Raw genomic sequence first — 23,910 nt, forward strand, 5'->3', positions numbered from 1 at the left:
TCATGTGCAACTAATCTGATCTAAAATAGACTCATTATGCTTCCTTGTCCCATCTGGTCTCATCTTATCTTTTTTTTTTTCTTTTTTCTCACCTTGTCTCTTATTTTGTTTTATCTTGTATCATCTTGTCTGTTTTTGCCTCATCTTATCTCATTTTGTCTCATCTTGTCTTATTTTGTCTCATCTTGTCTCATTTCTTTCATCTTGTATCATCTTGCCTCATCTTGTCTCATTTTGTCTCATTTTGTCTCATTTTGCCTCATTTAGTCTCATCTTGTCTCATCTTGTCTCATTTTGTTTCATCTTGTCCCAGCTTGTATCATCTTGTCTTATCTTATCTAATCTTGTCTCATTTTTTTCTTTTTGTCTCGCCATGTCTCATCTTTTGTTTTATCTTGTCTCATTTTGTCTAATTTTGTTACATTTTGTCTCATCTTGTCTCATCTTGTCTCATCTTGTCTCATCTTGTCTCATCTTGTCTCATCTTGTCTCATCTTGTATCATCTTGTATCATCTTGTATCATCTTGTATCATCTTTTCTCATCTTGTATCATCTTTTCTCATTTTGTCTAATTTCATCTCATCTTGTCTGATCTTGTCTCATCTTGTCTCATCTTGTCTCATCTTGTCTCATCTTGGAAATGGAATAGAAATGATATCATTGGAAAAAATAACAAAAAAAAATGCAACCAGGACACATTGTCTAAAATTGTCTCATGTTAGATCATGTGCAACTAATCTGATCTAAAATAGACTCATTATGCTTCCTTGTCCCATCTGGTCTCATCTTATCTCTTTTTTTTTTCTTTTTTCTCACCTTGTCTCTTATTTTGTTTTATCTTGTATCATCTTGTCTCTTTTTGCCTCATCTTGTCTCATTTTGTCTCATCTTGTCTTATTTTGTCTCATCTTGTCTCATTTCTTTCATCTTGTATCATCTTGCCTCATCTTGTCTCATTTTGTCTCATTTTGTCTCATTTTGCCTCATTTAGTCTCATCTTGTCTCATCTTGTCTCATCTTGTCTCATTTTGTTTCATTTTGTCCCAGCTTGTATCATCTTGTCTCATCTTATCTAATCTTGTCTCATTTTTTTCTTTTTGTCTCGCCATGTCTCATCTTTTGTTTTATCTTGTCTCATTTTGTCTAATTTTGTTACATTTTGTCTCATTTCTTTCTTATAATATCATCTTGTCTCATCATGTATCATCTTTTCTCATCTTGTATCATCTTTTCTCATTTTGTCTAATTTCATCTCATCTTGTCTGATCTTGTCTCATCTTGTCTGATCTTGTCTCATCTTGTCTCATCTTGTCTCATCTTTTCTCATCTTGTCTCATCTTGTCCCATCTTGTCTAATCTTGTCGCATCTTGTCTCATCTTGTCTAATCTTGTCGCATCTTGTCCCATGCTGTATCATCTTACTTAATATTCTCTCATATTTTTTTTCATTTTGTCTCGCCATGTCTCATCTTTTCTCATCTTGTCTCATCTTGCCTCATTTTGTTTCATGTTGTCTCATCATGTCACATCTTGTATCATCTTGTGCCACTTTGTAAAATCTTGTCTCATTTTTCTCATCTTGTCGCATTTTGTCGCATCTTGTCGCATCTTGTCGCATCTTGTCTCATCTTGTCTTTATATTTCTAATCTAGTCTCGTCTTGTCCAATTTAGTGCCATATTGTCAGACCTTTTTAACAAATCTCTATTACAACCCTGCAAGTCCTTCAGCGCACACCTCAACGCAGATTTCAAGCTTTACTTTGTAGCAAAAGTACAAACTCCAGTGTCTTTATCGCGCGCACTTAATGCCACCAACGCCAAGCGCAACACAAAGTCCACACTTCCCCAATCATTGTGCCCCGCTGCAATTAGCGATAAATTTATTTAGCTTTTCACGCCCATAACTCAAAATTTACGACATAATAACAGCAGTACCTAACCGCCAAGTTCGAGTGTTTTACACCGCACTGCTCTGGGCACTAGATTATATTGCCACCAGCTTTAGCCGCCGGAATTTGTGTACTAGCCGACCGAGTGACAACAAAACTATTGCCATTCCACGACCTGTGGATTCGGCGGCGCGAATTGAGCAGCCCATAAATTGTCAAACAAAACGGGCGCGAATTGAGCGGGAATCTTCCGCTGAGTTGGAAGCCAGTGAAGGGAAAATTTTATGAATTTGGTGTGTCCAAATGGTTCACTTTGTCTCATCTGAGATTTGTTTTGTCTTGGTTTTGTCTCAGTGTTTTTTTTATTTCTCCGAGTTTTGTCTTGCCACTTGTCTCAATTAATTAGTCAGTAACAGTTTCGGTCTGTCTCAGTTTTGTCTCAGCTTTGTAACAACTTTTTTTGTCCTGACACAATTTTGTTCAGTTTTTATCTAACTTTCTTTTATTTCTGAATCTTTCGGTTTTGGCTTATTTCAATATTGTATCAAATATCAAATGGTCTTCGTCGTGTCTCAGTATTGTCTCACTCTTTTCTGTCTTTTCTCAGCTTTGTGGCCGTCTTATCTCAACTTGTTTCAAACTTATCTCATCAAGGTAGTCTACATCAGTCTGCCTTAGTGCTGTCTCAGCAATGTCTTATTTTTTCTTTGTCCTAACAATTTAGCCTTAAATCCAGCATTGTCAAGTTCTGAATGTTATGATTTGTGTGTGTCCAAATGGTTCAGTTTGTCTCACTTGAGTTAAATATTGTCTTAGTTTTATCTCAGTGTTTGTTTTTTTTCTGATTTCTCTGAGTGTTGTCTTACCACATGTCTCAATTAATCAGTCAGTTTAAATTTCAGTCTGTCTCAGTATTGTCCCATTCTTCTATTTTTGTCTTGTCTCAAACTTGTTCAGTTTTGATCCAACTTTGTTTCATTTCTGAGTCTTTCTGTTTTGGCTTGATTCAATATTGTATCAAATATCAAATTGTCTTAGTCGTGTCTCAGTATTGTCTCAATCTTTTCTTTCATTTCTCAGCTTTGTGGCCGTCTTATCTCAACTTGTCTCAAAGTCAACATCAGTCTGCCTTAGCAATGTCTGAGTTTTTCTTCTTCCTGTCTCAATTTTACCTTTAATCCATTGTCTTATTATTAATGTTATGATTTGGATGTGTCCAAATGGTTCAGTTTGTCTCACCTGAGTTCAATATTTTCTTAGTTTTGTCTCAGTGTTTTTTTTTTATTTTTTAGTCTAGTCTTGCCACGTGTCTCAATTAGAGCGTCCAATTTCCCGGGGTTACAAAATTCCCGGGAAACGGGAAATTTTCAACAAATTTCCCGGGAAATCCCGGGAATTCCCGGGAAATCTGAAATTCAACGAAAATCATTCTGATCCTGTTTCTGATCAATATTTTGCAACACATTTGTATAGAACAGCAACTTTAATGATCAAAATAAATGTTAGGATCAATTAATTGCTTGACTGCTTGTAAAAAAAATCATCCAGCTTTGAGAAAATATATAAATTTTATAATTTTTCAGGCTGTCTTTCAATCGTACCAAATCGAAAAAAAATCTGAATTTTTTGTTGAGAAGTAGTATTTTTTCAATCAAATTGTTTGAACAGTAATAATCTATGGCAACATACAATTGCTTTTAAATTTTTCTCAGTGACCATAAATTGAAATGAAAAAAAAAATCATGCAGAAATATTGATTATCATGGCAAATAACTTCTAACAGAATAAGTATTTTCTACATGTGAATAAATAGAAAATCATTCAATTTGCCTTAAAAATCTAATTTCTGGCGCTTTTTAACTTGAAACACTATTTCATGAAACCACAACTCAAAGTTTTCAAATATATGAAGCGAGTTTTGAAAATATGGTTGCATTTTTTGGGTTGATTCCATATTATACGAATTTGTTTTTTAACGATTTTTCATGGTTTCATTTATGGTATGATTTTTGTTAAGTTAAGTTAAGTTAAGTTAAGTTAAGTTAAGTTAAGTGTAGAAGTGGTTGAAATTAATCGATATTTTTTTATATTTAACCCTGTTACGCCCTTGGTGGTGGTGGTAGTTGATTTATTTCAGGCAGCTTTAACATGTTTGTCATTCGCTGCCTACGCCCTTGGTAGCTCACGTGCTTCATAAATTTATAACTTCAAGCTGTAATTTCTCGAATACTTTTAAACAAATTCGTCTCGCAGAACCCTTTTTGAAAAAAATGAATTATGTCAATTTAAATTCAATTTAAAAATAAATATTATCTGAAGTAAACCTTGACATGAAATTTACAGACAAAATAATTAGTTCAATATGAACAGTAGATTGCAATGAATAAAATAAATCAAGTTTAATAATTATTATTTTTTGTATAATTTCAATATATTGGTGCAGAAAGGTAGGAAAATGTAAACCTCCGCTTGCATTTCGGGAATTCCCGGGAAATTTACAAATTTCCCGGGAAACGGGAAATATTTTTTTCCGGGAATTCCCGGGATTTCCCGGGAATTTTTTTCCCGGGACGGGAAATTGGACGCTCTAGTCTCAATCAACTAGTCAGTTTCAGTTTCGGTCTGTCTCAGCATTGTCTCAGCTATTTTCCAATCCTTGCCGCAATCTTTCCTTAGTCCCAAACATTGCTTTGTCTTGTCTCAAATCTTGTTCCGTTTTGGTCTAGCTTTGTTTTCTTTTTGAGTCTTGTGTGTTTTGAAATGTCTTAATATTGTTTCAAATATCATATTTTCTTAAACGTGTCACAGTATTGTCTCACTTTTTTCTGTCTTTTGTCAGCTTATATTGCCTAATGTTATCTTTGTCATTTCTCAATCTTGCCTCAAATCCAGAATTGTCTGATTATTGAGAGCTCAGTCTTGTTCAAGGTTTTTAACGTGTTGTTGAACTTTTGTTGATTTCGCTAACGTTGTCCCATCACTGACCCAGGCCCTTTTTTTCGCCGACTCATCCCCCGGCTCGTAGTTTCAAATTTCTGCTGCTCGATTGTTCGCAAGGGCATAAATTGACAAAGTTGGACTGCTTGCTCGATGTCAGCGCGTTGCGACCAAGTCAACAGAAAGATGATTGTCAATTGAAAAGCCATATAAGCAAATTGTAACAGCCACTTAAGGGCGCAGCAATAGGGAAATAAAATATACGATTGTTTACTGCTGTTTTGAGCTGGAAGACATCGCCGAGCAGTCTGCTACGGCGAGTTCATGAATTTTCCTATTCTATGACGATGTTAGTTTTTTTTTCAGGGACACTTTTTACTATTTTCAATTGATTAAGAAGGAGGCATTCCCATCACATTTCCATCCTTTGGCTTAATTTATTTTGATTTACGACCTTCCCCCGGAACGCTCCAGAGCGACCGCTTTCGGTGGGAGAATATTCTTGGCCATGAATCTCTGCAGCAGCAGCATCCGCCGGGCGGTGCAATAAATGATTTCAATTAGACGAAGAACCGCTGGCATAAATCAAAGCTGAGCGAGAGAGTCTTGCTATTTAAAGAATTTATTAAATTGACGAGCGGCGAAAAAAACAAGCTTGCTGATATCGAGAAGAACGTTCTGCGCGGGCAGAGAGATATCATGAGGAATCGTTTGTTTTTGTGAGCCAAAGTGAGAACACACAAGCTTTTCAGGAATGGGAATTTCCTTGGAGGGGACGAGGCAGTGGTGCCAGATCACACATTTCTACGCAGTTCTTCTAAATCAAATAATTCATCAAAATGATCTAAAGTTTTAGACGATTAAAAGATCGGCGATAATTTCATCATTGTCTTGTCTTGTTGTCTTGTTGTCTTGTTGTCTTGTTGTCTTGTTGTCTTGTTGTCTTGTTGTCTTGTTGTCTTGTTGTCTTGTTGTGTTGTTGTCTTGTTGTCTTGTTGTCTTGTTGTCTTGTTGTCTTGTTGTCTTGTTGTCTTGTTGTCTTGTAGTCTTGTTGTCTTGTTGTCTTGTTGTCTTGTTGTCTTGTTGTCTTGTTGTCTTGTTGTCTTCTTGTCTTGTTGTCTTGTTGTCTTGTTGTCTTGTTGTCTTGTTGTCTTGTTGTCTTGTTGTCTTGTTGTCTTGTTGTCTTGTTGTCTTGTTGTCTTGTTGTCTTGTTGTCTTGTTGTCTTGTTGTCTTGTTGTCTTGTTGTCTTGTTGTCTCGTTGTCTTGTTGTCTTGTTGTCTTGTTGTCTTGTTGTCTTGTTGTCTTGTTGCCTTGTTGTCTTGTTGTGTTGTTGTCTTGTTGTCTTGTTGTCTTGTTGTCTTGTTGTCTTGTTGTCTTGTTGTCTTGTTGTCTTGTTGTCTTGTTGTCTTGTTGTCTTGTTGTCTTGTTGTCTTGTTGTCTTGTTGTCTTGTTTCTTGTTATTTGTTTTTGTTTTCTTTTTTTGTATTAAAAGTGTTTTTATTATTTTTTAAAAGGCCAAACAAGATTGGCCACACTTTTCCTCTGGCTTCTGCAAAGAATGCCTCGCTTCGAAACAGTTCATCAGCTTGGTGCGTACTCGCGAAACAAGTTTCCCCTTTCGCGCCACCGTAGAGAGATCTTGCCCAGCAGAACCAGAACTGCTGCGCACACTCACAACTCTCCGCGTCACGATGATATAATTAAATTGTAATAAAAGTAAATTTTTCACACAATTGGAAAACGGTACGGCCAGACCAGCTCTTCATAACCGGGTCCCCCGGCTGGACAAAAGGCCGATTCCGTTGCAGGCCCGCGACCGTCGTCGTCGTGGACAAATGGCGAAAACTGTTCTTTTGATTACACCTGATTCCGAAGAAGCAAAAGAAGCTAAGCTCGACCCAAACAAACGGTCAGACGTGACTTCCGTGGGGGTCAGACCCGGCCCCGTTGGTGTACGGAGAAAATGGGGTGACACAGTTTTTGCTCGTTGGAATTCGCTGGAAGAGCTGATAAGCTGTTCTGTAATTGACACTTCCGATTCTTGTTACGCGTTTCGTGTGTCCGTTGGAGGTTTCGTCAACTTCAAGAATAGCCACGAATGACTTCGGTGAGTGGCAATCGATCAATCAATTTGGCATCGGAGAGTCACTATCGTCGTGTTTTAGCTCACTGAACATATTTTTAGCAATTTGGAATCAATTATTCAGTGAAAGTGTCCCAAAAAATGACATCATCCGATGCAAAACTCAACTGCATCGCCGTCAAAACAAAATCAACCCAAATTTACCTCCATTTTAAAATTGATCAACAACGAGCTGATGGATGACCTGCTGAATGTCAGTCCACGTGCCCAGACATGACCCACGAGTCCCCCCTTTGTAACACCCCTCAGCCGGAACTTGAATGTCAACCTCTCTTTTGTGGTTGAAATTGAAATCGAAATCAGCCACTGGAGGAGTGGGAATGAGCTGTTCTGGTGCGTTGTTTTGATTGTGAAGAGTGAAATTCGCGAACCGTGAATCAGGGTGACTTTGGAAGCATGAATGGGCAAATCTCGATACAAAATGTTTGATTTCTTAGTTTTCTTAGTAATTATACAGCTGGATTTCAAGGGGTTTCCAGCATCGTGTCAGACTGGTCACTAATCCGGAATTACTTGGAATTTGAGCAAGTAATTCAGTAATTCCGGATTTATTGAGTAATTCCAGAGTAATCCTGGTAATTCTTAATAATCCCAGTAATCCTGGTAATTCCATGATTCTTTTTTTTGTGAAAACATTCTTCGGAAAATAATAAAATAATAGAAAACAACTGTTAAAAAGATAATTTCGATAAACCTTTTATGATTCTATTAAATGCCTCTTAATTTTCATGTAAGAAAACAGCTAGTACGGGATCATTCGGATTTTAAGTAAGTAATTCAGTAATTCCAGAATTACTTCGCAATTCTGCAGTAATTCTTGTAATTCTGGAATTACCTAGTAATTCCGTAGTAATTCGTGTAATTCCATAGTTACTCAGTAATTCGTGCATTTCACATCAATTCAACACAGAAAAAAAAGTTGAATTTTGGAATGTTGAAAATTTGGTTGGTTGAATATTACCTCTTTTTTTTAGTAATAATACATTAAAATGTGTAAAAATGTGAACCTGATGAATATTCATCAAAAACTGATGAAAATTCATCATTTTCTGAGGTAAAATTAATCATTTTTTTATGACACAAGATCTGTCACCATTTCCTGTTGAATATTACCATATTTTTTTCTGTGAAGTAACTATTAGTAATTCTTTAAAGGTAAATTGGTAGAATGCTTTTCCTTGATGCCTTTTATGGTTGTAAGAAGTACAGAGCGGATTGAGAATGTCCGCTAATTCGGATGTTCTCTACACGGAGAAAAAAGAGTTCCCAAAATCGTGAACAAGCGTTCATGAAAATGGGAACCTCGAACAAAGTGTTCAAATCCCATGGTACGATTTTGAAAAACGTACCATGAAATTTGAACACTTTGTTCGTGGTTCCCATTTTCATGAACACTTGTTCACGATTTTAGGAACTCTTTTTTCTCCGTGTAATTCAAATGTATTCGGATGAAAAAACACTCAAACGTCAAAATCAGTTGTCAAACTGATGTTGTTATTTACCCCATTATTCGATGATTTCCAAGTCCAATTTTCCCGGGTTTTGAGTTTCCCGGAAAACGGAAAAAAATATTTTTTAATTTTTTGAAAACGTCGTAAAATCTATGTTATCTTTAAATTTGTTATGTTTTTCATGCCTTTAAATCATACTATTAGCTCAATATTATTATTACCAATCTTAACAAGGATAGCACTTTTAGATAGTTTTAAAGCCAAAATCGCCAAAATCAGTTGTCACACTGATGTTGATGGTTACCCAATTTTTCGATGATTTCGAAGCAGGACGTCTAATTTTGCCAGGTTTTGAGTTTCCGGGAAAACGGGGAATATATTTATATATTCCCGGGAAGTTTTTGAAAAAGTCATAATATCTATGTTTTCTTTTTATTTGCTATGTTTTTCAAGCTTTAAATTTATAGAATTAGCTCAATACTATTGATATCAATCCAAACAAGGATAGCAGTTTTTTGATAACTTAAACAAATTATTGTTGTTCTTTGTTGTGCTTTGAATTTTATGTACAACATTTCTAATTCAAATTAAATAAGTATCTTATAATTTTTTTATTTATTTATATATGACATGAATAAAACAGCTTAAAAAATGGTTTAAGATGGCTAAAAAACAAAAATGACTACAAATAAAATGATACCAATTAATGTAAAATTTTAGAAAAGTTTAAACTTATAAATTGTAATACTTATGTAATTCTCAGATCAAATAATGTTTTTGTTTGATTCCGAGAATTCTCCGTACAACATATAAAAATCCCGGGAATTTTTTCCCGGGTTGGACGCACTATTGCCAAGCACATGGTTTTGTGCGTTTGACAGCTGTCATTCGATCCAATTCCAAAGATTTTTCTCAATATGCTGGAAGCTAGGCAGTAATTCCAAGTTATTGTTATAAATTTGAGCAATTCTGCGTGGTTTCTGGAAATCCGAAATAATTCTCGGAAATCATAGTAATTCGTGATATATTGTCAGTAATCCTGGTCATTCCATTTAGACTGGTCAGTAATCCTTGATGCTGGAAACCCCTTGCTGGATTTAAAAAAAAAACCTGAATTCAACCTGACTAACATTTTCAACATTTTTTTAAATTTTATTTCTAGAGTATAATTTGCTAAAAAGAGTAAAAATTCCATGAGCCAATCTGATTTGTTCAGCTAAAGTGGAATTGTTTAACAATTATTTAGTAAGAATTCCGTACACGATTATACGAAACCTTTTCTTTACTTTACGATGGTTGAAACTTAGGATTGAAATATTGTTTTTTTATTACTTGCAAATCATTAAAATATTTAATATTTCTTCAGACTTACAGTATTCAAACGACAAGTTTTTTGCTAACTGTTGTACGGACAAACTGTTACATTGTAGAGAACTGCAATGTTTCCTGTTTGGTGCAGATAAGCCCTCAGTTTTTTATGTTTTACTCCCACGATCAAAAATAAAAACCACGCCATATGGTATGAAGTTTATCAATTTTAGTCACTATCAACCCTCTACATCCCAACGCCACCTTCTAAATGAATTTATCATAAACACAATAAATTTGTTTATCAATTTAAAAATAATATTATAATGTGATTTATTATATTTTTAAACCTGGCATAACCTTTTCGGGTGCCTTCCGTAGTCCCAAAGAAGACATTTTGCATCATCAGTTTGTCCAAATAAACATCCTTCAAATTTGGCAGCTTTTGTGTGTGTGTGGTCCAACCCAACACCCGCTGGCCGGCAGCGAAATTATGGGAAAGTATAATTTGTATCAGTCTTGGGTTATGCTGATACAGGTTATCTCAGTCCCGAGTATTAGGTGGTGACAGCCCTCGCACTGCTTCCAATGACCCGTTTCAGAATGACAGAGCTCCTTGCGGTCCAATTCCGAGGTCATTGGGCATTGTCTGGCCCCGCCCAAACATAGACCAAGAACCAGAAGAGTCCTCGACCTATCTTTAGACTTCCAATCCCATCGGGCAAAACAGGGATCAGCGCGTATTTAATGATTGTTAATAAGTAGGCAGAATTTTACAGTTTTAGTTCGGACAGATCTCACCAAGTTTCTGGAATCCCGGTAGCCCTCTTTATCGGCTGCTCCTAAGCATCCGGACGTTGCCAGCTACTTATAGTCGTACGGGTCTGGACGGCCAGCTGCCTGTATTATTCCTCTTGCCGATGCGACACATATCCTGGCGAGTCTTCTGGAATGTTTTCCTTGGCAGCCGCGGACACGATCCTGTGGTGTGTTATCTTCAACAGACGGTTATTTTGGTTCACTCTTTAACACGATACAGGCACACAAAATTTCACAAAGCGAATTCAAATTTTAAATTCAAATTTGGCAGCTTTTCATACAAAAATTGAATGTAAAAATTAAAAACTCAGTATTTATCTTCTAAATGATTTTTTTTACGATTTGGTGTCTTTGGCAAAGTTGTTGAAAACTAACCTTGAAAAAAAAAATGATGCAGGAAATTAGTTTTTGCTCATTTAAAAAATCTTGTTTTGCCACTAAAAAGTAATTTGCAGAAAAACTCATTTATAACTTTAAATTTTTTTTATATGTTTTTGGGGACATTAAAATACAACATTTATTTTGATTTAGTTTTATTTGAATCACCGTTATCAAGGTAAAGCAATTTTAATTAAAAGTCGCAGTAATTTTTATTTAAAGAATAGTGCAAATGTTTGTTGAAAAACAGGTAAATCAATATTTTTTATTGTTTCCCGCGTTTTTTTTTAAATCACCAAATATATCGGGAACTTATGATCCGATTTTCAATATTTCAAAAGAAAATTCTGTGAAATTTGCTGCTCTTTATTGTAACACATATTTTGGAATTTTATAATCAAGAATAACTTACTGAACATTGAAAAACCAGCTGCGTGTAAAAGGCCTGGGTGTAAAATAAATATTGCTCTATTTTATGCAATTTTAAGTGATTTTACACCCTGAAAGATGTAGCCCATCAGTATGGGAAACCTACTTGACCGAAATGTCAAGCTCATATATGCGTTTATCCCTTAAGCTATTCATCGGTCTGATGGCCGAGTGGGCTAAGGCGCCAGTCCTTACTGTTGGTGCTGGATTTGAATCCCGTCGGTTGCAACTTTTTTTTGTGTTTGCAATAATTGTACATGCAGTGTGTAATATTCAGTGTTTATTTTGACGAAGGTGATGTGCATGCTTTTGCATGCGATTTTCCCATCGGATTTTTTGCTGTGCAGCTGCCAAATTTGAAGGGAAAATAATATGTACAAACTTATGATACATACGAAAGCTATCCGACAAATTTCATCAGATTAGAATAAAATCATTGTTAGCACAGCAAAAGTACTCCTTTGAGATAATTTTGAAACCAGTAAAACAAATAGAGCATAAGGCTGATAAGGCTGATGAGGGTTGAGATTGATGTTTTTTTGCTCATATAAAAGGCAAATTCTCATAACAAGAACACAGTTTCCAAACGTCGGTCGCGGACATCGTCTAGTGACAATGGCTTCAGTTAATAAGCTTTTGTTAAGTTTACTAGTAGTATTACTAGGAACATCAGTGTTATGTATCGAAGAGTTAGCGGAAACCATTGACGATCCTCCAAAAGCATCTTTTGAGCTTGAGCTGATGGAAGAGAAAATGGATAACTTGCAGTTTAGGTGAGTTTAATTGCGATATTTTGAGTTTGATCGGCTACTCAGTCTGGGCAAAGTGAAACGCTGTTTATGCTGTGTCCGACGTTTCGGCGCTGATTGGCGCCTTCTTCAGGGGGAACTATTAATTAATAATTTATTGTTAGAAACACATATTAGAGGACTTATTACAGAAAACCATACATAGCTTGACGTTTCTTGTTAACTGCCTTTTTTAAGGCTAACGTCATAAATTCCATCAAAAGCTGGTGGTACACTGACTAAAATTAACAAATAATGTGAGATTAGGACATTTAGGGGCACTGAATTTAACAATTAAATATCTCACACTGTCGCTATGGTCACAAATTTTGTGGCGGTTCGAGTTACTTTGTTCGGGATATGATTTGGGCATTAAGGGGTATCATTTTCATCGGGTACGCTTTGGGTCAAAAAAAAAAATTGTCATCGGGTACGCTTTGGGTCAAAAAAAAAAAATTGTAGACACAACCTTCATGTCACACACACTGCCATTTTTAGAAATGTGCCACATCTTCAACACTCAACACACAGTAAACCACAGAGTGGATGTCGATGGATTGAACACAGCTTACGCTTCTGTGTTACACTCTATTAGACCCCAACACACTGACACACATCAAATTCGCCCGCACAATTTGACCCAAAGCGTACCCGATGAAAATGATACCCCTTAATGCCCAAATCATATCCCGAACAAAGTAACTCGAACCGCCACAAAATTTGTGACCATAGCGACAGTGTGAGATATTTAATTGTTAAATTCAGTGCCCCTAAATGTCCTAATCTCACATTATTTGTTAATTTTAGTCAGTGTACCACCAGCTTTTGATGGAATTTATGACGTTAGCCTTAAAAAAGGCAGCTAACAAGAAACGTCAAGCTATGTATGGTTTTCTGTAATAAGTCCTCTAATATGTGTTTCTAACAATAAATTATTAATTAATAGTTCCCCCTGAAGAAGGCGCCAATCAGCGCCGAAACGTCGGACACAGCATAAACAGCGTTTCACTTTGCCCAGACTGAGTAGCCGATCAAACTCAAAATAATAACAACAGTCGAACTCTCATCAATTATATTAATTGCGATATTAAAATAAAAATCACTTTTTATTCTTCGAAAACATCTAGCTTTATGGAACTCTTTGTGCACGTTAAGGAGTTGGGTGAACTCTTTACCAACAATCAACGCACGATCGAGCAAAACCAGCTGGAGACTAATCATTTGATGAACGTCTTAGAAGATAGACTTGCTGCAAATGTTTCGCTTATCACAAGCTATTCCAAGTAAGTTTTTATTTTTTTATTTCAGAATCCTGGCTAATGTTAGTGAAACCTCTAGAAAAATTTTAGATTACCAAACCATTTGTGCCAACCACGATGAGATTAGAAAAGAGCTATCAGCAATGAAGTCACATCCCCGAGATCGTCTCACCGCTAAAACCAAAAGTGCACCCGCTATAAAATCATGCCAAGAAGCAAACTCGCCGACATCGGGAATCTTCAATATGGCAGGAATAAATGGTGGAGACTCTTTCGATGTTTTTTGTGAACTGGAAAGTTTCGACGGTGGCTGGCTTGTGTTTCAACAGAGATACAACGGATCTGTGGATTTTTACAGAAATTGGATGGCGTACCGAAATGGGTTTGGAGACGTCGGCGGAGAGTTCTGGCTGGGTTTGGAAAAGATCTACCAGCTCACCAAGGAGGGCACGTGGGAGTTGATCGTGGAGCTGAGAGATTTTCATGATAACTACAAATACGCTCGGTATTCGGAGTTTGCTTTGGGCAATGAACGTGAAAAATACGCTCTATCAGAACTGGGGACGTACTCCGGTACCGCTGGAGATTACTTGAAATATCACAAGGGTATGAAATTTTCAACATTTGATAACGAAAATGACGTTGATGACAGCAGACATTGTGCAGAAGAATTTCACGGAGCCTGGTGGTTCTCAAATTGTTATTATACGTGAGAAAAGTTAACAGTTATTGAAAGTTACGGTTTAAATAATCTTATTTTGCAGGCATCTCAATGGTCAACACTCGGACTCAGATGACACAACAGCTATTAAATGGCCAAATTCAAAATCAGGGTTGAAGTTTACTAGAATGATGATTCGAAAAGTTTGAAATTCGTTGACGAATGCAAAATAATGCTCTAAAATTCCTTTCAAAACATCGAAATTTAGTCCACATATGACGAAATACACCAAGATGCAAAATGCTGTTTTTTTTAAACGAGTCGTACAAAATACAAAGAGATCCGAAAAAAATCAAGATTTAGCAGCAAGTATTTTTATATTCTTAAAAAAATAACCCTGCAAAGTTTGGAAAAAATCACGAAATTTTTAAATGAACAATTTTGTTCTATATGAAAAATGACCCTTCTGGTGTAATGTAGATTCGAAAAGTACATTAAATTTCTCTTAAAATGATATGTTCCAAAAAAAATTACAGTTGAGTAACAAAAAAAGCCAGAGTCTAAACAACTTTTAGAGTGTTTTTTTTTTCGAAGAATACGTTATTTTCGGAATTTTGAGAACGCCATAAAATCGGGCGTCCAATTTTACATAAAAGTTCCTCTGACACCAAATTTCCATCTCGTCACTGTTTCAGGCTGGAAATTATTGAAAAACATGTATTTTTCGCATGTTCAAAAATGGAAGGGGTTGGACCACCCCTCCGTCATGAGATATAAAAAAACGGACCTCAGATTCGTGATCTAATCTAATCTAATCTAATCTAATCTGACCCTACACCCAGAACTGGACATCGGCATACGAGAGGATCAAGAGCACGATTCGGTAGTAAAATGTCACTGTGTGCGGACTGAGAGGATAAATCTCGAAATTACCGAGAGTACTTTACTCATGGGTTCATCTTCAAAAAAAGTTCATCCATCAAAAAAAAGTACCGGTACCGAGACTCGAACCCAAGACCATCGGCATATTGAACTGTGCCTTTGCCGTATAGGCCACCATGGTTCGGTGACTAAGTGGCGGTCATTTGTCCATATAAACCACTCAATAGGATGAACTGTTCCAATGAACGAATGAACACGCGAGAAGACTATACTCTCGCAAAATAGCACTTTCCTCACGTTTCTTTTCATGAGGACTATCCCCTCGTTCTTTAACTTTGGGTGTACTCCGAGACCCTCTGGGATGGGGCATTGTATTTCCACGAATGCGCTGGACACTATTTGCCGTGGTTATAGCGCCACAACTCGCTCTCTGTAACAGTATTCCTAATTCCAGTCCAAGTTCACCTAGTCGACATGGCCTAGTAGTTTTTTTGCATTTTTGCTTACCAATCCAAAGGACGGGGGTTCGAACCCCGCCACAAGCGACTTTGATTTTTCGTTCATATTCATCATTTCTGATTTCTGTGTTCTAAACTTTCTCGTTGGGAGCAGATGGGCATCGGACCCAGAACCATTCGCGTACAAAGTGAAAACCGTAACCCAGCGATTCTCAACCTTCTGCTAGGCTGGTACCCCCTGCCATGTAAATCAAGTAGGCCCGGTACCCCCGTTGAGAATCGCTGCCGTAACCAGTCAGCCACGGCCGCTCCTGGACCTCAAATTCGTGATCAGGGACAAAAGTTACCACTTAGTACAAAGTTTCACGAAAATCGAAGAGAATGCGGAGAAGGACCCATTGGATACCTAACCTTTTTAATTACAGCAACCTTAACACTGGAACGCCCAACGCATGTCCAACTTACACGGACGCCCAAGCCTCCAAAAAAAGGTGGAACGGTAACTTCAACTCGCTGGCTCTCGGGCATATCTCAACCAATCGGGACGATTCTTGTTTCCAGTGATTTGTAAGAATGTCTAGATGATTCTAAAATTTTGCAGAACTTGATTTGAACAAATCTGTAATTTCTGCGACCGAAAACATCGTTCCACCTTTTTTCAGACTGCCTCCGCGGAATTTTCGGCGATTTTTTTTACACGCGAAAAAAAAGTTGGAACGATGTTTTTGATCGCACTCGTCGTATTTATCCAACTCGGTGAACCTCGTTGGATAAATGTACGACTCGTGCTGAAAAAATCCTCTTTTTGCAACTTGTTGCATAAACTACTATTATATTTAGTTTAGTTTTTTGACAAATCCCAGAGTACCAAAGCAACTCCACTCTACGGTACCACCAACGAAAAGTAAAACCCAAACAACACAAACCCTGACATTGGTGTAAACATTGACCGCCGAAGCCACCCTTCGCCCTCGCCCTCTGACAGCCAAGATTGATTGCGTTGATTAGATTCCGGACTGTGCGACACAAAATGACGCGACGTGTCGCAAAGTGACACGTCATAAAGATGACAGGTCGCGATCGAAAATAAGGGGCAAACCTTTTCCGGGTTCAATTTGAAGAAGAGTTTTGGGTAATTTGGGGATGCTTTTGACAATAATGGCGAGTATTTCGTAACCGAGTTGATGCTTTGTGCGATGAGACAGTTTTTGAGCTGTTGCGTCTGATTGTGTTCCGATTTGGGCAATTCCTGGCGCGATAATTGGAGCTATTAAGTTGAGATTACGTATGTTGATGGGGCGATGTCTGGGTAGATATGTGGAACTGGCAAACGATTATAGTCGTTTTTTAGTCTGATCCATTGATTTATGATTTGATTCAGTATGAGTTGAATCTATAGACCTCGTAATATCAATACCAAACGACGATGCGTCCCCATAAATAAAAGCAGAAAACTACCTCTCATTGCGCAATAAAAATTAAATTTAACGCCACTAATTAACTGCACTGTTTTTGCGGCTAAAATTTACTCGCTCCTTCTGCTCCACCCACTGATCTGCGCAGATCCTGAAACAAAAACACCCTCGCACCATGAATGAACGCCACCTCGGTAGCTCGGTTTATGTTGTGTGTACACATCGTCCCTACTTGTCGTCCCATTAATCCAAACTTCCTCCCTCCTTCCCTCCAAAGAACCCGTCTCGAGATCGTCCGCGATAATCAGCTTGGCCTGGTAGCACCAACCAGGTTCCTCATTCTCTTGTCTCTCCGATGCTGCTGATTGTCATAATAACAATAACAATAACAATAATAGGAGACCCGCCGTCGCGGTCACCTACTACTAAATGGGCAGTTAATGCAGCCCGATCGCTTTGCCAACTTAAACGGGGCCCGGATTTGGTGACATGACGAGATAGCGAGAGGCTGGAAGGATCTCTTTCACTCTGACGATGGTGCGAACATGAATGCATAAAACATTGGGGGGTTTCTCTGAGAAATCTTGATATTTTAAAATATGCTTTTCAATCCGATTGAAACTTTTTTGGTGTCTTCGGTATGCCTAAAGAAGCCCTTTTGCTTCTTTAGTTTGTCCAAATACTATTCCATACAAATTTGACAGCTGTCCATACAAAAATGATACATAAAAATTCAAAAAATCTATATCTTTTGAAGGAATTTTTTGATCGATTTGGTGTCTACGGCAAAGTTGTAGGTATGGATAAGGACTACACTAAAAAAATGATACACGGCAAAATTTTGTTTTGAATCAAGACATACATTTCAAAAGCTTGTACAATTGAATGTTTGGTCCATTTGAAATTTTAGTTTTTTCGAAAACATGAGAAAATTTCACGAATGTTTCATATTCAAACATTGAAAATCTTACCATTAGTTGCTGAAATATCGACATTCGAAAATTGTGGGTTGTTTGGGTGAGACTTAGAAAACATCAATTTTCCTGTTTTTTAACCTTTAACCTCAGTAACTAAGGGTCGTATCAATAAAGTTCTTAAATGCAAAATATAGAGAATTTTCTCAGCTTTTCTAGAATATTTTTTTTTTCAAAGGTGGGCAAACATGGGCACCAATTTAAAAATATAAATAACTGCGACTATTTTCAAAAAAAAAAAAAAATACCCAAAAATGGCTATAACTTGAAAACGATGCACTTTATCAAAATTTCACTAAAGTACTTTTTGAATGCAAATTCGATTTTACATCAAAAAATGAAGTTGGAAAATTTTTTCGACCAGAATTACGATTTTTTTTTTAAAAATAGTATTGATTTTAAAATTCATAACTCGGTCAAAGATTTTTCGCACAACTTGATATTTCTGTACAGTTGGCATTTTATGCCCCTAAAATATATCAAAAAATAAATAATAGTGTACAACTTTGCCCAAGACATCAAATCGATCAAAAAATTCCTTGAAAAGATACTGATTTTTGCATTTTCATATATCATTTTACAAAAAATACAAAAATTAAAATTAGGAAAAAAGACCAATTTCGTAAAGAATCGCTCAACTTTATTATTTTTGAATCAATTCTTGCATTTAAAATTATCTTTCAAAAATTCCTTAAATTGAGAAAATATTTGGTATCGTTTAAGTCCGCAGTTAGATTCGGCTTATATTCAGAAGCTGAAATTAAAATCAGCCTTAAAAAATACAAATGTTATTCTCGTTTAACTTTCTAACATGTTGAATTTCACTTTTTTCAGATGTTTCTTATTTGGATGAAACTGTGCGTTCCTTATGGAAAAAAATCCAGATTTTTTATGCGACTTTTTATCACTAAAAGTTTGAAATATTTTGTATCAAATCAACAATCTTTGAAAAAAAAATCTTTGCAAAATATTGTCAAACGAAAATCACAAAATCATTATTTTGATGCATAATTCATTATTACGCCTCTTTCAAATGTTAGTCTCGATTCGAAAAACAATCAAACTATTGTTTTTGAAAAGTTTGGAAAATTTCACAAATGTTTCATTTTTTATCAATCTGTCAGCAACCAGAGGTCCAATCTTCAATGTCTCTTAGACAATTTTATAGCAAATTTTGTGAACTTTTCAAAAATATTTCAGAAATGGTCTCTGTTTTAAAAAATTGAAAAATTGCTAATATTTTGCTAAAATCAAACTTTCAGTGGCTATATCTTGAAAACGGGGCAGAAAAATCTGAAAGTACCTTTCGATCGCAAATTCAATGTTACATTTAAAAATTATGTAACAAAAATATGTATGAAATTTAGATATTTTCCAAAAATCACTATTTTTTCAAAAATCATAATTTTTTAACTATACTTCTCTATTACTCAAAAGTTGAGGGTACTGGTTCCCTAAAACATATAAAAAATCTCGAAAAATTTAAAAATACTTATTTTTGGGAAATTGAGTTTTTGTGAAAAATAAGTTGATTAAAAAATCTGTAATTTTTTCCCCCGTGTACCGTAAACATGGGTGACTTTGATAGGAATTCATTTTTTTTTGAATATTTTCCAATAGGTAAGGTTCAAGATTATTATCAAGATTATTATTTTTAAAACATGTACTGGGGTAGGCCACACAAAGTCCATGCAATATTTTGGATAAAATAGTGTTTTGAAAAATAGTTACGTTAAAAACTCTTAGTTTAAGTTCCGGGGTGACATTGATAGTCATAGTTTTTCTTGTTGAAATCATATTTAAGATGTTCAAACTATACTTGTACGTTAAATGTACCATCACTAAAGTAGCTGATATAGATTTTAAGAAAAAAAAAACAATGTTTATATTTAGTTAACCAAGTTTATAAGCTTTTAACAAAATACATATAAATTTCAGGTAAAATTGCAAAAAAGTCTAAATTTGCCTGAAATTTGTTAAAATTAGTTTTATTTGTAAAATTATCGATTAATATTCCAATTTAAACTGAATTCGAAGCATGAATCACAAGTTTTCATATTTAACATGAAATTTGTTTAACTGAAATTGCCTATAAATTTGGAGATTTTTTTTATTGTCTTACAAAAACACATATTATAAACTATTTACAAACTTATTTAACCTTCTCCAAGTGGAAAATTGTCCAAAGAATCCGAAAATGCATTCCGTTTTCGATTAAAAATCATGTTCATTGAGAAACTAATGACACTTTGAGAGGTAAACTTTTCAAAATTTTATGAAAAGATTATGAGGAACTTCGAACACTTCTCTACCACGGTCAGTATGATCCTAAACCATTCCGTACGTATTTTAATTGTACTCTTCATTTTGCGAAAAAAAACCTATCAAAGTAACCCGGCTATCAAAGTCACCCCGTTTTACGGTACCTATTTTTTTTCTGGGTATTCCTAAACAATAAATACAATTTTGCCGAAGACACCGAATTGATCAGAAAATTTATTAGAAGTTACAGATTTTCGAATATTTACATACCATTTTTGTATGGACAGCTGCCAAAATTTTATGGAGATAAAGTAATTTAAAACCATGTAGATTAATTATGACCAAAAAAAGCTTAAAAATCAGACTTGTTTTTTTATTTCACAGAGTATTCTTCCCTCGGAAGACCTTGCGATGCTGCTGCGTGCAACCTGGCTCGTTTTTTAAAGCTGAAGCTCACCCGCCGCTGTAGGACCCTTTAGGCCACTCGGGCTGGTAGCGCCTTAAATTGTTCTCGCGCGGGGTCTCTCCTCCTGCACCCCCAAAAAACATGGCGACGACGATGTCTTGTTAGCCGACGTCTGGCTACTGCGTTGATTGTTGTCGTCCAAGTTGAAGAACATCGTCGTCGTCTCATAGGTCTTGACCACATGGGTCCGCTGCTGCTGCTGCTGCTACTAGTCGGTAGTCGTTACTCACAGTCACAACCCAGGCCCAGGGAGCTTCAGCACCACAAGTGGATACTTGTTCTTCATTAAGGTTAATGAGGGATATAAAAATTCCACGCCAGTAAAAATGTTATTTACCGGATGATTTGCTTTTTCACTTATCCAACTCCGAATCCGAAGCTACGCTGAGCTAGGTAGCAGCAGCTGGAGAAAAGTCGTCGTCGTGCGAATTAGCGGTCATAACTATTAGGGGGGCGACGAGATATATGGGAATTTGTGTGGAATTTGACAACAAACTGTCTGCTGTTTCTACAATCCACGAACCGGGGTTTCCTGGAGAGCTGTTACACGCCATCATTCCAAAAGGCCTCCGCGAGGTGGTACACTATGGTGAAATTACATTTCCGGCTTGCGGAATTACCGTTCCTGGTGTTACACAAAGTATTTTTATTCTACTGAGGCCTGCAGAGAAGGGCTGCAAATGCATTAAAAATAAAGACGACCATAAAGTACACACACCGTTTGGTTGTTTAATGCGACGCCCAGGTGTGAGAAAGTTTGAATGCGGATCTTTTTAAGAGCAGAGATCGTTAATTTGTAGCAGTAAATTTAATAATAGTGCGCTGTTAACTACTCCTGAGATGCCATTTACATTGACTTTTGAAAATAAATATCTTCATTATAACAAAAATATAAAAATACAAAAATACAAAAAAAAATCATTTTTTAAATGTTTTATGTTTTATGTTTTATGTTTTATGTTTTATGTTTTATGTTTTATGTTTTATGTTTTATGTTTTATGTTTTATGTTTTATGTTTTATGTTTTATGTTTTATGTTTTATGTTTTATGTTTTATGTTTTATGTTTTATGTTTTATGTTTTATGTTTTATGTTTTATGTTTTATGTTTTATGTTTTATGTTTTATGTTTTATGTTTTATGTTTTATGTTTTATGTTTTATGTTTTATGTTTTATGTTTTATGTTTTATGTTTTATGTTTTATGTTTTATGTTTTATGTTTTATGTTTTATGTTTTATGTTTTATGTTTTATGTTTTATGTTTTATGTTTTATGTTTTATGTTTTATGTTTTATGTTTTATGTTTTATGTTTTATGTTTTATGTTTTATGTTTTATGTTTTATGTTTTATGTTTTATGTTTTATGTTTTATGTTTTATGTTTTATGTTTTATGTTTTATGTTTTATGTTTTATGTTTTATGTTTTATGTTTTATGTTTTATGTTTTATGTTTTATGTTTTATGTTTTATGTTTTATGTTTTATGTTTTATGTTTTATGTTTTATGTTTTATGTTTTATGTTTTATGTTTTATGTTTTATGTTTTATGTTTTATGTTTTATGTTTTATGTTTTATGTTTTATGTTTTATGTTTTATGTTTTATGTTTTATGTTTTATGTTTTATGTTTTATGTTTTATGTTTTATGTTTTATGTTTTATGTTTTATGTTTTATGTTTTATGTTTTATGTTTTATGTTTTATGTTTTATGTTTTATGTTTTATGTTTTATGTTTTATGTTTTATGTTTTATGTTTTATGTTTTATGTTTTATGTTTTATGTTTTATGTTTTATGTTTTATGTTTTATGTTTTATGTTTTATGTTTTATGTTTTATGTTTTATGTTTTATGTTTTATGTTTTATGTTTTATGTTTTATGTTTTATGTTTTATGTTTTATGTTTTATGTTTTATGTTTTATGTTTTATGTTTTATGTTTTATGTTTTATGTTTTATGTTTTATGTTTTATGTTTATGTTTTATGTTTTATGTTTTATGTTTTATGTTTTATGTTTTATGTTTTATGTTTTATGTTTTATGTTTTATGTTTTATGTTTTATGTTTTATGTTTTATGTTTTATGTTTTATGTTTTATGTTTTATGTTTTATGTTTTATGTTTTATGTTTTATGTTTTATGTTTTATGTTTTATGTTTTATGTTTTATGTTTTATGTTTTATGTTTTATGTTTTATGTTTTATGTTTTATGTTTTATGTTTTATGTTTTATGTTTTATGTTTTATGTTTTATGTTTTATGTTTTATGTTTTATGTTTTATGTTTTATGTTTTATGTTTTATGTTTTATGTTTTATGTTTTATGTTTTATGTTTTATGTTTTATGTTTTATGTTTTATGTTTTATGTTTTATGTTTTATGTTTTATGTTTTATGTTTTATGTTTTATGTTTTATGTTTTATGTTTTATGTTTTATGTTTTATGTTTTATGTTTTATGTTTTATGTTTTATGTTTTATGTTTTATGTTTTATGTTTTATGTTTTATGTTTTATGTTTTATGTTTTATGTTTTATGTTTGATGTTTATGTTTTATGTTTTAGTTTTAGTTTTTAGTTTTTAGTTTTTAGTTTTTAGTTTTAGTTTTTAGTTTTTAGTTTTTAGTTTTTAGTTTTTAGTTTTTAGTTTTAGTTTTTAGTTTTTAGTTTTTAGTTTTTAGTTTTTAGTTTTTAGTTTTTAGTTTTTAGTTTTTAGTTTTTAGTTTTTAGTTTTAGTTTTTAGTTTTAGTTTTAGTTTTTAGTTTTTAGTTTTTAGTTTTTAGTTTTTAGTTTTTAGTTTTTAGTTTTCAGTTTTTAGTTTTTAGTTTTTAGTTTTTAGTTTTCAGTTTTTAGTTTTTAGTTTTTAGTTTTTAGTTTTTAGTTTTTAGTTTTTAGTTTTTAGTTTTTAGTTTTTAGTTTTTAGTTTTTAGTTTTTAGTTTTTAGTTTTTAGTTTTTAGTTTTTAGTTTTTAGTTTTTAGTTTTTAGTTTTTAGTTTTTAGTTTTTAGTTTTTAGTTTTAGTTTTTAGTTTTTAGTTTTTAGTTTTTAGTTTTTAGTTTTAGTTTTTAGTTTTTAGTTTTTAGTTTTTAGTTTTTAGTTTTTAGTTTTTAGTTTTTAGTTTTTAGTTTTTAGTTTTTAGTTTTTAGTTTTTAGTTTTTAGTTTTTAGTTTTTAGTTTTTAGTTTTTAGTTTTTAGTTTTTAGTTTTTAGTTTTTAGTTTTTAGTTTTTAGTTTTTAGTTTTTAGTTTTTAGTTTTTAGTTTTTAGTTTTTAGTTTTTAGTTTTTAGTTTTTAGTTTTTAGTTTTTAGTTTTTAGTTTTTAGTTTTTAGTTTTTAGTTTTTAGTTTTTAGTTTCTTGTTTCTAGTTTTTAGTTTTTAGTTTTTAGTTTTTAGTTTTTAGTTT

At 34.0% G+C, this 23,910-nt stretch overlaps 2 protein-coding genes and 1 long non-coding RNA gene across 3 annotated transcripts in view; 2 read left to right on the plus strand and 1 right to left on the minus strand.

Moving 5' to 3' along the window:
* The window catches only part of LOC6040102, a 424,546-nt gene that overhangs the window by 306,449 nt on the left and 94,187 nt on the right, over positions 1-23,910 (minus strand). The gene's annotated exons all lie outside the window — the stretch shown is intronic.
* Positions 11,942-14,417, plus strand: LOC119767575 (fibrinogen-like protein A). The gene is made up of 4 exons (XM_038256475.1): positions 11,942-12,130; positions 13,273-13,428; positions 13,484-14,113; positions 14,169-14,417. The coding sequence occupies exons 1-4, from the start codon at positions 11,973-11,975 to the stop codon at positions 14,272-14,274; spliced, it is 1,050 nt and encodes a 349-aa protein (XP_038112403.1). The 5' UTR covers positions 11,942-11,972; the 3' UTR covers positions 14,275-14,417.
* On the plus strand, positions 12,597-13,220 carry LOC119767577. Its single transcript, XR_005277596.1, has 2 exons — positions 12,597-13,029; positions 13,092-13,220. It is a non-coding gene; the product is annotated as an uncharacterized LOC119767577 (long non-coding RNA).

Source organism: Culex quinquefasciatus, chromosome 2 (genome assembly GCF_015732765.1).
Source record: "Culex quinquefasciatus strain JHB chromosome 2, VPISU_Cqui_1.0_pri_paternal, whole genome shotgun sequence".
NCBI classification, from domain to species: domain Eukaryota; kingdom Metazoa; phylum Arthropoda; class Insecta; order Diptera; family Culicidae; genus Culex; species Culex quinquefasciatus.

Excerpts from the sequence above, each read along its gene's own strand:
- LOC119767575 (XM_038256475.1), top strand. The coding sequence starts at position 11,973 with ATGGCTTCAGTTAATAAGCTTTTGTTAAGTTTACTAGTAGTATTACTA. Across the intron at positions 13,429-13,483 it reads CTTATCACAAGCTATTCCAA|AAAAATTTTAGATTACCAAA; the intron begins GTAAGTTTTTAT and ends TGAAACCTCTAG. Across the intron at positions 14,114-14,168 it reads TTCTCAAATTGTTATTATAC|GCATCTCAATGGTCAACACT; the intron begins GTGAGAAAAGTT and ends CTTATTTTGCAG.